General features: G+C 31.4%; 1 protein-coding gene and 1 long non-coding RNA gene across 3 annotated transcripts in view; both read left to right on the top strand.

Moving 5' to 3' along the window:
* LOC135134577 (sodium/calcium exchanger Calx) overlaps positions 1 to 17,842 on the top strand; it is a 133,934-nt gene that overhangs the window by 9,779 nt on the left and 106,313 nt on the right. For both annotated transcript variants that reach the window (XM_064063277.1, XM_064063276.1), the window contains exon 2: positions 4,004 to 4,897. In XM_064063277.1, the coding sequence (XP_063919347.1) occupies positions 4,004 to 4,897 (894 nt within the window). The remainder of the gene's footprint in view (positions 1 to 4,003; positions 4,898 to 17,842) is intronic.
* Positions 17,264 to 17,684, top strand: LOC135134525 (uncharacterized). The gene is made up of 2 exons (XR_010281333.1): positions 17,264 to 17,467; positions 17,530 to 17,684. It is a non-coding gene; the product is annotated as an uncharacterized LOC135134525 (long non-coding RNA).

Below are 17,842 nucleotides of genomic sequence, written 5' to 3'. Positions count from 1 at the left end.
ATTCTCCAATTTATTTCGATTTTGCGCTTGTTGGATTTTTAAGTTTCTCAATTTTTAATTTGTCGATTTTTTAATTTTTCGTTCCTTCAACTTTTCATTTTCCTTATTTCCAATTTTTAGATTTTTTAAAGTTTAGAAATTTTTACATTTTTTTGAATCGAAAAGTCGAAAATTCGAAATATTAAAGCATAGTAAATCGTTGATCAAAATTTATCCGTTCATGCCCCCCTACTCCAAGAAATTGTGTCATCTTACAATTTTGTTGAATAAATGTTTATAAACGTTAAAAAGACATTGAGATTTTTGGGAAATAATTAAAATTGTATAATAACAATTTCTCGATTTTTCAATTTCTCGATTCTTCAAATTTTCAATTTCCCGATTTTTTCACTCTTCGATTTCATAATTTTCCGATGCTTCAGTTTCATGACTTTTCAATTTTTCGATTTCTCAATTTTTCGATTAATCGATTTTTTGATTTTTGGATTTTTCGAGGTCTCGATTTTTCGATTTTTTATTTTCCATTTCTAGATTTTTCCATTTTCAATGATTCGATTTCTCGACTTCTCGATTTTTCAGTTTTTTATTTCAATTTTTCCATTTTTGAGTGTTTTGATTGTTCAATTGTTCGATTTTTAAAATTTTCAATTTTTCGACCTTTTGATTGCTAGATTTTTAAATTTCTCAGTTGTGGGATATTTTAATTTTTCAACTCTTTCCTGGATTTTTCCATTTTTTGATAATTCAATTTTGGGAATTTTCAGTTTTTCAAGTTGATTTTGATTTTTCGTTTTCCCGATTTTTTAATTTCCATTTTATCAATTTTATATCACAATTTTTCGTTTTTTTCATTTCGTTTGTTTCTTTTAATGGCTCTCTCGATTTTGTACCTTTTCGTTCAGTCGATTTTTCAAAATATCAATCTTTGATTTTTCAATTCATCTGTTTTCGAATTTTTAAATTTTTCAATTTTTTGATCTTTGGTTTTCTCAATTATGCGATTCTCCGATTTATTTCATTTTCTATATTTCAGTTTTACATTTCGTTTTTTCACTTTTCGTCCCCCAAGAAGTTGATAATGTCATTTTACAATTTTGTCGAATAAATGTTATTTAAATGTTAAAAAGTAACATTGTCACGAATTTGTGCTTTATGAATCTGTGTTGAGCTTTTATCCTAGACATTGAGATTTTTGGAAAAAAATCAAAATTGTAGATACATATAACAATTTCTCGATTTCTGAATTTTTCGAATTTTCGATTTTTCGATTTCTCGATTTTTAAATTTTTCGATTCTTCAAACTTTAGATTTCTCGATTTTTTCACTTTTCGATTTCACAATCTGATGGTTCAGTTTCATGATTTTTTAATTTTTCGGTTTTTCAGTTATTCAATTTTTGACGTTTCTAAATTTTCGATTTTTTGATTTCTCAATTTATCGATTAATGAATGATTTGATTTCTCGATTTTTCGACGTTTCGACTTTTCGATTTTTAATTTTCCCATTTCTCGAAATTCCGATTTTCAATGATTCGATTTCTCGATTTTTCGGTTTTTCATTCCAATTTTTCCATTTTTGAGTGATTGTTCAATTGTTAAATTTTTTTAATTTTCAATTTTTCTTTCGATTTCGGTTTGCAATTTTTCTTCGATTTTTCAGTTTTTTGATATTCCAGATTTGGGATTTTTCAGTTTTTCAAGTTGATTTTGGTTTTTCGTTTTCCCGATTTTTTTAATTTTCATTTTTTCGATTTTAAGTATATCATAATTGTTAGATTTTCATTTTGTTTGTTTCTTTTAATAGTTTTTTCGATTTTGTAAATTTTCGTTTAGTCGGTTTTTCAAATTTTTAATGTTTGATTTTTCAACTCCTCTATTTTCGAATTTTTAAAATTTTCAATTTTTCAATTATTGAATTTTTCAATTATCCGATTCTCCGATTATTTTCATTTTAAATGTTTCAATTTGACAATATTTCGTTTTTTCGATTTTGCACTTGTTCGATTTTTAAGTTTCTCAATTTTTAATCTGTCGATTTTTCGGTTTTTCGTTTCTTCAACTTTTCAGGTTCCTGATTTCCAATTTTTAGATTTTTCAAAGTTTTCATTTTATACTTTGTCGTTTTTTTATTTTTGATTTCTCAATGTTACAAATCAAAAGAAAATTGAAAAATCGAAAAATTGAAAAAACAAGAAATTGCAAAATTGAAAAAATGGAGAATTGAAAAATTGCAAATCGGAGAACTGAAGAAACACAAAATTGAAACATTGAAAAACTAAAAACGAGAAAATTAAAAATCAAAAAAATTAAGGAATCGAAAAATTGGAAAAAAGAAAAAACGAATCGAATCGAAAAATTGTAAGTCGAAAAACAGTAACAGTTAAAGATCGAACAATTGAAAAATTAAATACCTAGAAACTCAAAAATTAAAAATCGAATTAACGAACAAATTTTAAAGTCAGTTTATGTGATACTTTAACTGATTTTAAGTTAATCACGCATTTAACGAGGTCTTTGGCGACGTCTGATTGGCGCAGAGTCAGTCACGTGATACGCTTTTTTTTATCGCAATCAAATATTTAACTACTGAGCTTTTGTAAACCGGGTCTTAAAATCTAATAATTAAAAAATGGAAAAAATCTAAAATCGTAAAATTGAAAAAGTGAAAAACTTAAAAAATTATAATTATTATTATATACAGGGTGTTATTGAAAAGTACGTACAACAAAATTGACAGTTATTCGCGAAGTCTAAGAAGTCTGAAAAACTTATTTTGTGTTATCAAAATTATAAGGGGAAAATTAACCCTTATCCAACCTTTTTAGACGCTACTGGAGAATAAATAGGTAAAATTAATTCATTTTAGTAAATCCTAGCAACTGTAACAATAAAACTTTTGTCAAGAGTAAATATTGCTATACAAACGAAAGATGATCTTTTTATCAGAGGCGTACAACGAATTTGGACATAAATTTTAATCATTTTTATCTCTAAAAGGAGAACACTTTTACCTGAATTTGTTTTACTTTTAGCACCCATACTTCGAGACCAATTGCCGATTTTATTTTGTACGTACTTTTCAATAACACGCTGTATTTAAAATGTAAACCACAAAAATTGAAAATAAAAAATTGAAGAAATGAAAAATCAAACAATTGAAAAAACGAAAAATTAAAAAACCTAAAAGTTGGAAAATTGAAAAATTGAAAACCAAAAAATTGAAAATCGAAAAATTGAAAAATTTTTAAAATTGAAGATTTTTGTTATTAAAAAATGGAAAACAATAAAATCAAGACATTGAAAACCGAAAAATCGAAAAAATAAAAAAATATAAAACATTTTAACATGAGAAAACGAAAAAAAGAAACATAAAAAATTGAAAAGTGCAAACCGAAAAATTGAAGAATCGAAAAAATCTAAATTGAAAAAACAAAAAAAAATATATAAAATCGGAACATCGAAAAATTGTAAAAATAAAGAAAATAAAAAACCGAAACGAAAAATTGCAAATCGAAAATTTGAAGAAATGAAAAATGAAAGAATCGAAAAATTGAAAAATTAAAAACTTGAAACTCGACAAATTTTAAACCGAAAAATTGCAAAATCTAAAAATTGAGAACTTCAAAAGTTGGAAAATTGAAAATTGAAAAATTAATAGTTGAAAAGTCGAAAAAATTGCAAATCGATAGATTGAACAAACAGACAAAAAATAATAATTGAAGAATTGAAAAATTGAAGTCAAAAATAGAAGTGATAAGAAAACAAAAATCACAAACATTTTTTATAATCTTTCAAAGAAGCGGGATATGTTGGGCTGTACCTCGAAGGCGAGGCAAGTTCCGTCGAAATAACCTTCGACCAATTTTTTAACTTACATGGGTTGGCATAAAAATAAAATTTGGAAAAATCAAATTCTATAATTTTTCGAAGAAGTTGTCTTTGTTGCACTACTGGTATTTCAAGGACGAGTTCTGTCTAACCTTGAATAATTTTTTTCTTTCCAGAATGAACCGCCGCGGCGTCATCGTCCAGGCCGAAGGCGACAACCTAGAAATGGGCAGCGCCGAACTCCTCGGTCTCGACGATGTCCACGACGACATCAAGCAAGAATACATCAACACCTTGAAAGACTTGCGCCAACAGCACCCCCACGCCGACCTCAGCGCCCTGGAGCGCATGGCCCATGAGAGCCTCCTCAACCGCGGCCCCAAATCGCGGGCCTTCTACCGCATCCAGGCCACCAGGAAGCTCATGGGCAGCGGAGACCTCCTCCGGCGCATCTCCGAGAGGGCCCAGAGCGACCTCAGCGAGATCAAAGCTGAGATCCAGCGCGAATCCGGCGCCGCGGAATTCAACCCTTCCAACACTCGAATATTTTTCGAGCCTTCCAAATACACGGTTTTGGAGAGTTGCGGTCGTTTCGAGGTTAGGATTGCCAGGACCGGCGACCTGGACAACGCGATCAGCGTGGATTACTTCACCGAGGACGGGACGGCACAGGCTGGAAGCGATTACGTTCCGACTAAGGGGACGTTGCACTTTGGGCCTGGGGAAAAGGAGAAGAGGGTGGCGTTGGAGGTGATCGATGATGATGTTTTTGAGCCGGATGAGCATTTCTTTGTGAAGCTGAGGGGGGCTAAGCCGGCGGGAGTTCTGGGATCGCCCACTTTGGCTACTGTTATTATTCTGGATGATGACCACGGAGGGTTGTTCAAGTTTGAGGAGCAGAACCACGAGTTGGTGGAGAGTGTTGGGATTTACGAACTGAGAGTGATTAGGTGTTCGGGGGCTAGAGGAAGGGTGATTGTGCCCTACAGGACGGAGGACGGAACGGCTAAGGCCGGAAAGGAGTACGAGGCTAATGAAGGGCAACTTATTTTTGAAAACAACGAGTCAGAGTGAGTTTCTTTAGTTGTTCTACATGCAGAGGTATTTTCCGGATTTTGTATTTTGAGTTATAGATTTTTTTAAACTTAGAAGAAACGCTTAGTTTTAGAGATAATAGCGACCTTGTTTTTGGTACTTCATTTAACAGTTAATTAGTTTTTCCCAAATTTTCTGCTTTTATAGATCATGCCCACAGCAGTATTTTTGTATAAATCGTAACGAACTTAATGTTTTTATTCCCGGTGTACGATAACAAGTACGGATAATTTTAACTCGCACAGTGAGTTTCGTAACAAAACTTCATTAACATAATTCATAATCAAAAAGCTCTCAGGGGAGTATGAGGGGTCAGTCGTACGATTAACCGCACACAGGCAGGTAAAACAATTTTTTTTAGGTTATTGACCCGAATGCCCAAATACCAAATTTAACTGTAATCGACGGAATCATTGTAAATATCATAAACAAATAAACACCCACGCTCATTATACTAACTTGTAATAATTGCCACTGTACTCGTGTAGAAAAAACATACATGTCTGACTATTTTTAATTTAATCTTCACGGTATTTTCGGTTCAATTTTTAACACAGATCGGTTCTGAACAAAACATATGTCGAAAAGAATCACGCTCTAATAAATATAATGTTCCAATACGTAAGTTGAAACAGACATGAATATTTATAAATAACGAAGTGTGATCTACTTATTTCTAATTACCAGTGGTTGTGGAAGCGTAACTGAATGTTTCATGATGGATTTTATATACGTAAACCCGAATTTAATTTAACACTAATTTGACAAAACGTAATGTTGCCTCCCTTGTATTTTTAGTTTAATAACAGAAATTGTTGTCGACAAATACTAGTGCTTTTGTGAACAGATCAATACTTATAATAATCGATGTGTTTTTTAATTTTCTTACGTTAAGATAAATACAGTAATTTTAGTCGAAACAATTTATCATTTGTTATAATTATAACTAAGCATTCATTCGTTGTTTAACAAATGGCCAGAGTGTTGTTGTTAACCCTATAATGTAAGAGTGTAACGTACCATATCAAAACAATATAACTTTTACATGCAGCAGCAAAAAGTGGAAACCAATTCTCTGGACATTGGTTTATTTTACATAAATAAAAATTTCATTTGGTTCAAAGATTTCATAAAATCCCAAAATTCTATTAAGTTCAAAATTCTTTTCAATTTTTGACTTTGCATATAGATATAGATTTATAATAAAAAATGTCATATTTGTATACAGGATGATGAAAAAGTAATCTATATGCTCAATAGTACAAAGGTTAAAAAAATCCCTGCACCAAACTTTTGAAAATACGTCAAAATAATATTGAAGAATTAACTTCGTAATTCTGATTTGTTTTAATGAACTGCATCATCCAATACACAGTTAAATAATTAGTTGTCAATAATTTAATAATAGTTGCTAGAGTACGATCCACAACTTCATTTTTTACTGGCGACAGATGCCATTTTTGATTTTAAATTAAATTCACATTACAATGTATCAGAATTAGAAATTATTTCTTTAATTTTTAAGTTTAATATTTTAAAAAATTTGGTTCAGAATTTTTTTAAACTATTTTTTTTCGAGTTCTTCAGAGCCTTCTTAACAACGTACCAGGGAGCATGTACGTCATTTTTTCGTCACACTATGTACAGGGTGAATCACTGTAAGCAAATAGAAAAAAAATACAGACTAAAGTTGTGCGGTTCTTTGAGCATACAATAGAATTATTGTCAACTATAGAGGTGTCCCGTTTGAAACACACCATATATTTTTACATTTTAATATGTTCTCTTGGTATCTTTATAGGCTTCAAAACCATTGTTTATTTTGGAAATTACGATGCGACGTTGCCACGTTATTTCAATTTTCTTGAATTTTTTTTGGCAGTACAAAAATTCACAAAAAAATCGGTTATTTTTAAAATCTGTAAATAATAATATTTTGTCAGTCTTAATATACTTAGACTGGTTACAAAAAAATAAAAAAATATTACAATATTCAGATAGCGATATTTCAGTTTTTTTCAGATAAAACACCCTGTATTTTATTCTTGCATCTTACTTTGTTTTTTTATTTTCTTTCTATTTTGTTAAGTATTTTCTATATCTAAAGTCAATATTTTTTTGTAATTTTTCGCTTTTTTAAGAGACATACCCAAAGAAAAAGTACAAGAAATACAGTAAAATGCAGTAATAAAATAAAAAGTGTTCTAGTTGAAAAAAACTTACATCGATTTTTGAATACTTGAACCTTTAGATTTATTTATGAACACTCGGTATATTAAAATTTAATATAATTGATACCACAATAAAGCACGTATCTTTGTTAAATTTAAAAATAAACCACGTTTATAAAGCCTACGATGCGAGGAGGTCAAAGTAACGTAAAATACACTGTTTTAAAAAAGAAAATTGTATGTTAAGCCTCTAAACCAGAACACTCTGTATGTTTGAAAATAATTTTAGTTTATAGTGCTCAAAGGACCATATGATTTTGGTTTTAACACTATACCAAATTTATTTTTAACTTACAGAGTGTTCTGTTTTTAAGCTGCAACACAACTTGTTTTTCAAATGGCGTATATATTTTTATACATGTATTCTGCTCTGTTTAAGCTTTATAACCATAGTTTAAAAAAATCGCAATAGGGCTATTTTGAAATCTGCGTTGCAGTACTTTGTAAGAGATAAATAAAGATTTGATCTTTATTATAGTATAAATAAAATGGAGTTTTAATATACACAGTGTTTATAACAGACTATAAAAAGGACGGACATCCTGGATTATTCTTTTTTCGTTCTCTTTCTTTTTGTTAAGTATTTTCTTTGAACTTGAAGTTATTAAGATTTTTTACATTTTTAAGAGACACACCAAAATAAAGTGTACAACATATAGTGAATGATACAATAATAAAATACAGGTGTTCTATTTGGAAAAACTGAAATATCGGTATTTGAAAATTGTAAAGTTTATTTTTTTTATCAACATCTATACATATACTAATTTTTTAAGTGATACCATAACAAAGCACCTACTCCTGTTTAGCTTTTCATAAAATATTGCAAACCGATCTAAATAAAAAAAAAAGAATTATGTATGCTGCTCAAAGAACCGTACAACTTTGAGTTGTGGCTTTTTTTCTATCTCTTTAATAATAATTAATGAGATATCGAGGACCGCGCGCTTAGTGACTCACCCTGTATGTACTAATACATATATAGGTGAGTCATTAAGTGCGGTGTTCTCGATATCTCATTAATTATTAGAAATAGAAAAAAAGCCACAACCCAAAGTTGTATAGTTCTTTGAGGACTATACTCTAAAATTATTTTTAACTATACAGAGTGTTCTGTTTTTAAGGCGTTACACACAACTTATTTTTTTTTAATGAAACACCCTATATATTTTTACATATTTTCTTTAGCCTGTTCCTAGGCTTTAAAACTACTGTTTATTTTTGAAATTCCGAAGCTACGTTGTCATTTTTTTAGCATTGAAAAGAAAAAAAATCTCAATAGGGTTACCTTTTTAAAGTCTGTTTTACCATATTTTGTGGAAGGTTAAATAAAAGTACGCCCTTTATTCTGTGTTTATAAAAAGTTTTAAGACTTGTCAAATATCGAATGTTTCAGTTTTTTCAAACCGAACGCCCTGTATCTTACTTTATTTTTTCATCTAATATGCTGATATGTGTCTTAAAAAAGTAAAACATCGCAGGAACTATCAATTTTAAATATAGAAAATACGTATCGTAATAATTAAACATTTTTTATCGGCACTCTGTATATGAAAATTTCGTTTTGTTATACCACAACAAAGCACGTACTTTTATTTATCTCTCCACAAAATATTGTAACACAGATAGTGAAAATAATCCTACTGAGTTTTGTTTTAAATTAGAATAATGTGGCAACGTCACAACGGAATTTCAAAAAGCGGTTGCAGAGCCTAAGAAGAGGTCAATGAAAATATGTAAAAAGTATATAGGTTGAAAAAATTGTTACGCTTTAAAAACAAAACAGTCTGCATAGTTACAAATAATTTTAGAATATAGTCCTCAAAGAACCGTACAACTTTGACTTTTTTTTTCTATTTCTAACAATTAATGAGATATCGGGGAATGCGCGCTTAGTCATCCTATACATCTAGATACTTTTAAAATTCATCTCAGAAATTACGTAATGGATATGGAAATTTTGATAAGAATACTAAATATTGCTTTAGAAATTACAGAACATTGACCTAAAATTAATTTTTTCTTCGATTTCAAAAAAATTAAAGATGCTCTTTCAGAAATATGTTAAATTAATCGTGACTCAAAAATGTTTTTACTATTATTATTTACTAGGGTGTTTTAGTCAAACTGCTATACAGGCGCTGGTCGTTACATTCAGTAATAAAAATATAAATTTGCAGATAAAGAAAGAAATCAAAGACTAAAGCTGTGCGTCTCTATGAACAGAACTTTCATTTGCAGCTATACAGAGTGTTCTGTTTTTGGGGCGCAACACAATTTAGTTTTTTTTTAATGGGATAACCTAGATGTTTTTACTGCCTTTTTAACTTTACGAACAGATTTTATTTTTAGAATTTCGATGCACCGTTGTCACACTATAGCTTTTTTTTTTAATTTTTGAACATCACAAGCTCCACAAAAATAAATCGAAGAAGGATATTTTTGACATTTGTGTTAAAATTTTATAGATAGATGAATAAAATTGCTTTTTGTTCTAGAGGGAGAATGAAGATAGAAAACAATGTAAGATGTAATAATGCAATACAGTGTTCCTTTAAAAAAAGTATCTATGAACGTGGAAAAATTATATTTTTAAATTATTTTACCGATAAAACTTACTAAGCCTCAATTTTATATTAATACAAAGAGCACACAATTGTTTATTTATACATGAAACTTTACAACACAGCTATTAAAACTAATTCTGTTGTAATTTTTTGCGAACCTTTGAAAGTTGCATTGACACTGTAGTTTTTTTATCGAATTTATTTAGCACTCTTTACAGCCTGCATTACATGTTATTTAAATTCCCGCAGGTGCCATACACAATAATTTAAAATGACTACAACAGCAATTTTGAATTTCCTGCTCAACAAAAAACGAAGATTATGGTTCATTTTACACAATTACGTCGGAGTCATTAGGTACGTGGAACTTCGGTTTAAACTTTGTCTAACTTCGTATCGCACGCTACATTAGGGACCACGGAAGGATCGTTAGCGTGTGTTTCATGAAGTTGTTACCAAAATTCGCACTTTTAATGAGGGGATTTGGAGTTTTCATAAATTCAATTCTCCTCACGTAGTGTCATAAATGTAGTCGTCAAAACTGCTGACGCCGAACACGCACATGTGAAGCCCATTTACAACCAACTTGTCAATGTCCAAATGTCGTTTACTTTGTATCTAAAAATTTCCTACCGCGCCATTTCTGATCACAACTTCAAAGTTGCGATAAATCGCCTCTTGAAAGGACAAACAGAAAATGCCAACAGAACGAATCCCGTGAAGTCACAATCTTGTTTGAAAATGTTGGAGAGTAATGGGCTTTCGGATTGATCCCGGAAAAAAAATATTGCAGAACTGCAGGAAGTTTATCCGATATAATTCCCATCAATCGATATTAGCAAGTTATGCGGTATAACGCGGAGACAAAAAAGTCAACTTACGAAGATGAATTGTCGGAGGGATGAAAATGACTTTAAAAAATGATCTTTTACAGACATGAAATCGAGCAAATGGAAGGGAAACGGACGATATAGCGATTCTGTAAATTAAACTTTCAACGTTTTGCGAGTCCGGCGAGACTATTAGCACGGTGCGCTTTTTCTAGATAAATAATTAACGAAGGCCTATTTGGGGTTTATTAAACGCCGAGCATTCCCATTCATCGTCCGCAATAAAACGACTGCAATGATAAAACATTATAGTGGCAATAACCAGTTTATATGGCGCGGAGCAAAACAGCAACAAATCCTGCAGGATTTGACGCAAGAAGGGGTGCTCTCGTCCCGACATAATAAAAGTCACAAATGACTGCGGCTTCGCCGTCATGACCCTCAAAGATCAACTTCTGAAACTCCCCGGGTTTAGAATAACGTCTTAATGGCTTCTCTACAATTTTTTAGTAAACTCCCTTCGCTTTCAAATGGAGTTTTTTAATTTTGCCTTGGTGACGCGCTTGAAACTTGATATTGTGGTTACGTAGACTTGACCTTAGCATAAAGTTCCCACAATTAACTCAGCACGTGCTACGTAATTTTATCTTTTCGTAACTCGGTAACCTCTAACGAGATTTTTACCAAAATTAAAGAAATACACAATTTATCATTTGGAAATTTCTAAGTATTTGCAAAAAAAGTCTCCTCTATTGTGCAAAATCGTCTGCTTCAGATTTCATTCTGCAATTTTTCTTGCGGTAAAAATATGGCTTCTTTTTGGGGTCTATACTGAACGATATTAAAGTCTTGATACGAGAAAATAAAATTAAAGGAAAAAAGCTTAGTCGGAGAAACTTGTGGGTGGTGCCTACAGATGCTTTTTATTAGGCTTGAAGTTCTGTCATCTACACACTCTATTAAAGGCGAGTTTTTCGCATTTACGCGACGCGACAAAGGTTTTTTTCAAAGATGTTTGGGGCTTCATCAAATTAAATTTCTAGATTAATGTGCTTCGGACGAGAATTGTCTGCATTTAAAAATAATTTTTATTTATAGATACCTTAAGCTAGGGAACTATTGTAATGACGTCTAGTCACCGTTTCCGTTTGTCTGTCCTCTCTGGTCCGTCCAATCTTCGGAAGTACTAGACTGAATATTAAACAGTTCAAGTCGCTCTAATTTTCCTTTTTTCTTTAAGAAAAGTTGCATTTTTTTAAATAAAATAATAATTACACGTACTGTAAAAACTGTATTTTCAGTGTGAGAAAGGAGTTGAAGACAAGATTTACGATTCCGGTGGTTGACAAAGCTAAATCATGTCTGAAGTGAGCTTTGTTTGATTCATAATACTTGCGAAGCTCTATTTGGAAGATTTCCCATTTTAAAACATTTAGTTTGATTTTGCAGTGTATTTAAGTTAAATACCAACACAAGGCAATATTTTTCAAGTTTAATTAAAAATTAAATCTCTGCTGTATGTTTTACGTGCTTTTCTCATAGTTGAGAAATATTAATATTATATTTTGTCTACTGTGAGGTCAAGTCAGGTATTGTACACAAAGAAACGTTATTAAGGTAATTTAGTTAATAAATTGAAAATTACATTAGTAGAATAATAATGTTGGAAGAAATATAAAAAGTCCGAAGACAAATTAAGAGTAAATATACAAATTTCATTACAATGAAAAAAAAAGTCTGAAGGTGTTTAATTAAACAGAGCTTTCCTTGCCTTTGCAGGCAGGCCATAAATAAAATAAATGTAGTTTTATTATTTTGTTATGACACCTCCTTTATGTTAATATAGAAAAGAAAGGAATAGCCACAAATAATCTTCGAAACTCTTTCAAATATATAGCAATAGGAATCCCCAATGTTTTTCCAAAATCTTTCAAAAACAAAACACAAGTGGGACCCAAAAAAAATCTGTAACATTCTTATAAAAAAGAGATCAGAACACTCGAAGTTTCTTTCAAACCTCTTGAAAAACAAAACACAATGGAACCCTAAGATTTTTTCACATATTAAAAAAAACACTAGAAGCCTCTGAGACTTTTTCAAACTCTTTCAAAAACGAAACACCAACGGTCCGTGAGGTTTTCTCAAATTATCTCGAAAACAAAACCCAAGGGAACCATAAGATTCTTTCATATATTAAAACAGACCCCGAATACTCTTTCAAACTCTTTTAAAACTAATAAATTAATGATTTCCGAAGTTTTATTAAATTCTGTAGAAGAGGAAACACAAGGGGCTTCAAAGATGGTTTCCTATTCTTAAAAAATATACCAGACGGCCAAAAATTCTTCGAAACTCTTTCAAAACGAAACACCAAGGATCCTTGAGGTGTTTTCAAATTCTTTTAAAATCAAAACATAACGGAACCTTAAGATTCTTTCACATATTAAAAAAAAAGACACTAAAAACCCCTAAGATTCTTTCAAGCTCTTTCAAAACCAAACAACAATGATCTCCGAAGTTTTAAAAAAAAGATACTAGCGCTCCCAAAATTTAGTTAATGTTCTTAAAACGAAACACCAAGGTATTTTCAAATTCATTTAAACACGAGATACAAGGGAAACTTAAGATTCTTTCACATATTAAAAAAAAGACATTAGAAACCCCGAAGATTCTTTCAAACTCTTTCAAAAACAAGCACCATTGATTCCCGAGTTTTTATCAAACTCTTTCAAAATCGATACATTAGGGGCCCTCCAGGTGTTTTCAAATTCTTTCAATAACAAAACCAAGGGAATCCTAGGATTCCTTCACATGTTGAAGAAAAAACGTAGAAGCCCAGAAGATTCTTTCAAAACCAAACACTGATGATTTCCGAGGTTTTACCAAATTCTTTCGAAGATAAAACACGGAACTCCACAAATTCTTTCATATTCTTGAAAAAAAAAAAAAATACCAGGCGCTCCAGAAATTCTTTCAAACTCTTTCAAAAACGAAACACCAAAGGCCTCTGAGATGTTTTCAAATTTTAGTAAAAACAAAACAACGGAATCCTAAGATTCTTTTACATATATAAAAAAACACACTAGAAACTCCTAAGATTCTTTCAAACTGTTTCAAAACCAAACACCATGGATTCTTGAGATTTTTTAAAAAGATACCAGTGTCCCCAAAATTCATTTAATATCTTTCAAAAACGAAACCCTAAGATTCTTTCAAAAATTAATAATTTTTTTTTAGTTTAGTTATATCTGGATTCATACGTTTACAATTATTAATTCTTTTTCCTGTAATTGGGTGATTACACCTGTTGGAAAATAAACCATTATTATTATTATTACTATTATAAAATCTTTCAAAACACTAATGATTTCCGGGGTTTTATCAAATTCTCTCGAAAATAAAACTTCAAAAATTCTTTCCTATTTAAAAAAAAACCCAAGCGCCGCAGAAATTCGTGCAAACTCTTTCAAGAAAGAAACACTAAGGTTCCTCGAGGTGTTTTCAAATTCTTTTAAAAACAAACACCGGAACCCTAAGATTCTTTCACATTAAAAAAAAGGACCTCGTAGGAACCCCGAAGATTCTTTCAAACTCTTTCAAAACCAGCGATCCTTGAGGTTTTTAAAAAAGACACCAGCGTCCCTAAAATTGATTTTATATCTTTTAAAAACGAAACACCAAGGTGCTTTCAAATTATTTCAAACGCAAACACATACTAAAAAAATAGCCTAGAGGCTTCGAAAATTCTTTCAAAATCTTTCAAAACCAAACACAAAGTATTTCTGAGGTTTTATTAAATTCTTTCGAAGATAAAACACAAGGGCCTCCAAAGATTCTTTCATGTTCTTAAAAAAGACAGCAGGCGGCTCAGAAATTCTTTGAAACTTTTTTAAAAATTAAATATCAAGGGTCTCCTAGGTGTTCTCAAATCCTTTCAGAAGTATTATGGTATGAGAGTAAAATTGATTTCCGAAACACACAATATTGGTTACAATTTTTTCCAAAAAACTTATGACCTGATTTGAAAAAAAAGTACAATTAAATCAAAATTTCTATAGCATGCGGGAAATATGGTGTTAAAAAACTGAAGTTATAAATTCAAAAAATAAGCTATTTAGGGATATTTATTATAATTAGAGGGAGAGAAGTATACAGATCAGACCTTTAAAACTGACACAGAAAATATTATGCAGACTGATACCTGCACATAAATGCAAGGAAACACACTTCCATGTGGAAAGAATTCTAAAAGTACTCCATCAACGCCCACCCGAAATAATGCCTAGAAAAAATATGAATCACTCAAGAGCTGCCTTGCAACCATTTGGTACAAAGTAAATATTATGTATTACAGTATCTGGAAGAGCTAAAATCGCCCGATGATTGCGATTATCCGAAGCGGATCCGTCAATCTCCTTTGAAATTTTGCGCTTTTGCGGTTCCTTTGCCGAGCTTCGGGAAGCTCCCGAGCTTAGTTGTATTTTTTCCGCAAATTCAAATAATTTCATCGAGTGGGTGTGACTCCAATGATGTAAAATTCAGTGGGTTAAAAGCGTTGTCGTGTTTGTTCACTCCTTTAAGGCCGTATGTTGGGGTGAGTCCTTGATGCGAAAATATGTAGGTACTGCAGACGTGCGATACGTTCAACACACTCTATTTTTAGTCTATTTATAAACTGTCTTTTGGCCAGAAACTTAGCTCTAGGTACTTTATATTTACCTAAATCTTATTTCGGGACGTGGTTATTTTCGACAATCGCTTTTTAAAATTAACCGAAAGCATTGTTCTCGTTGCATGTCGTCGAAGAGAAATCCTGACTCTGACTCAGGCATCGGTTTATGATTTGTTGATGTTGCGTCAGCCACGTTTGTTTAATTTGTCCTAATTGTAAAGCTTTATTATTCCGAGCAAATTACGACGAAATTTAATTATAGCTCGCATGGCGTTTGAAATTTCGAAGAACGAAGGGACTCTTAGGTTGGAGTGCTGCGGCAAAAATACGGGGTCAAGGCATTGCTAAACGCGACAAATTAACTTTCGGGCCAAGACCGTCCAAAATAGCGAATATGAGGAAAAGAAAAATTAGAGAAAATAAAGCTGGCAGCTTTTCGCGATTTTTAAGTCGCTGCAGTAATATTTTAGTGCGGGTTGTGACATAATAGATAGTTAGGCTGTGTTTTTTTTTTGAGTTGTCTGTCTGAAACTGTAGGTGTTTGGCTAAGCGACGATTTTATTGTAAAGTAATCGTTTTGCTAACACAGTCTGATGACGTTGGTTAGTAATTTCCGGACGTTTGAACTAGCACCAATAATGAGATGCCAACACTTCAAAGATCATTAAAAATTTCTTGTAGCTTTAGAAGTTGGTGGAATATTGTTGCCTTGTATCCATTAACTAAGCTGAGAAGTTAAAGTAACGAGTTCAGTATTATTGTGGGTGTTGAAATGAACCCACACATCTCCGTATAACGAGTCTCATCCGATTCTAGTTTCCGAGCATAAGCTAGGGTAAGATTGTAATAGCGTCTCTTTGGCCAATGGCTTATTTCACGTTTTCTCGACGTTTCATAGCCCCTAAAAGTAGGACCCTTCCCATCTGTCTGTCATCTATTGACAATTTAATTAGACGGATAATTTTCAAAATTACCGGGTCGATACTGTGCAATTTTAGGTAGCGTTAACCAAACTGTGTCTAATAATCCCCACCAACAATTTGATGACGCCATCTTAAAATGTGGGAAGGTAAATGCTATTTAAATAAAATAATAATATGCTGCTGTACTAATGGTTTATTAACTCACTCTTAGTTTTTATCTTGGACGTTTATATTTTTTGAAAAAATTCAAACATACACAAGAAAATTTTAAAGTTTTTGTCAGAAAGTACCAAGTCGTCTAGAAAAAATGACTTAAAACTTACCATAACATATTTGTTTAGCTGTAATTTAATAATACGTATTATTTTTGCTTTAAGTTAAACGGATACCATTAAAAAACTGATTAAAGCTCCAAAATCAAATATTGTTATTTATCTTAGAAACTAGATTTGTTTGATTATCCTTCACGGATCAGCCAAGCTAAAGATGAAGCCCTAGACGAAGGTGAAAAAACAGCATTTAAAAAAAACAAAAGCTATAAAGAAATAGTAAATAAAGAAAAAATTGATTCGAAGGTTACAAAAATGCTTTTTCGACCAACAGGATTATTATCCTAATTAGACGGTCATTAGAAGGTATAAATTAAGATTAATACTGAAATAAGAAATTCTTTATTTTACCCCAGGATGTTTATTATTGTATATTATTGTTTCTTTGACATATTCGCTTATAATGTTTTGAGTTCAATTAGCCAAATACACTGACGTCATCCGAGGTCACCAAGATGGCAGCGTTTGACAACTAGCCGGTTTTCTCATAAGAGTCAATGCTAATATTTTCGGAATTCATTTAAATTTGAGAGTGTGTCAACTGTGTTTTTATGGTTTGGTAAGTTTGTTACAGTTTCTACACTGTGTAGATATCTGTAAAACGCACCATAACGTTTGAATAGGCTTAAAAAATAATGTTTCCCAATGTGATGTACAGGTTAACTTCGCTGCATCTTATATCATTTGTTTTGCAAATTAATTCTTTGTTAATGTACATCAATGTTTTTTAAATACACTAGCATCTTAATATTATAATATTTTGTATTTTAGGAGAAAATGCCTAAATTTTGTGCTGTTGTGGGTTGCGCGAATCGAAGCAGCAGAAATGCGGACAAATTTTATTTTCCTTTCCCAGCAATTAGCAACAATAAAGGTAAATATATACAGGATGGGAAAAAAAAGCGGAAGCTTTGGTTAAAAGCCTCGAAACGAGTGGATTTAACGAAGCCAAAGTAAAGTATTCCTATGTTTGTTCGGATCATTTTATTTTAGGTACAGTAACTACCTATTAGATTTACAGTTTCTAATAAATTACTACATTGGTGCTCTTTTAGGTAAACCTGCAGATTTGTCGGATGTGGACCATCCTGATTATGTTCCATCACAAAATTTAGGATATCAAAATAAATCCACTCATAATACTTGTAATTTTGAAAGACACAGTTGTTTAAAAAAGAGAAAACTGAATAAATGCCTCTAGACTTTTGAATGCACGAATTTCATTGTGGGTTATTTTACTTATTCCAAAAATAAAAAAGTTTAGAATGGTATTCATTGTTATGGTAGGGACATGGTCTAAACACAAATTAAAATCACTTGCACTCATTGTATAAGGATCTCCGCCGTTTAAATTGTTTAACTTTTGTA

The sequence above is a fragment of the Zophobas morio genome, unplaced genomic scaffold (genome assembly GCF_036711695.1).
Source record: "Zophobas morio isolate AGI-343-1 ecotype UQ-CSIRO unplaced genomic scaffold, CSIRO_AGI_Zmor_V1 ptg000023l, whole genome shotgun sequence".
Taxonomy (NCBI): domain Eukaryota; kingdom Metazoa; phylum Arthropoda; class Insecta; order Coleoptera; family Tenebrionidae; genus Zophobas; species Zophobas morio.
Note: the sequence above shows the minus strand (reverse complement) of the source record. Positions and strands in the feature narration are given on the sequence as shown.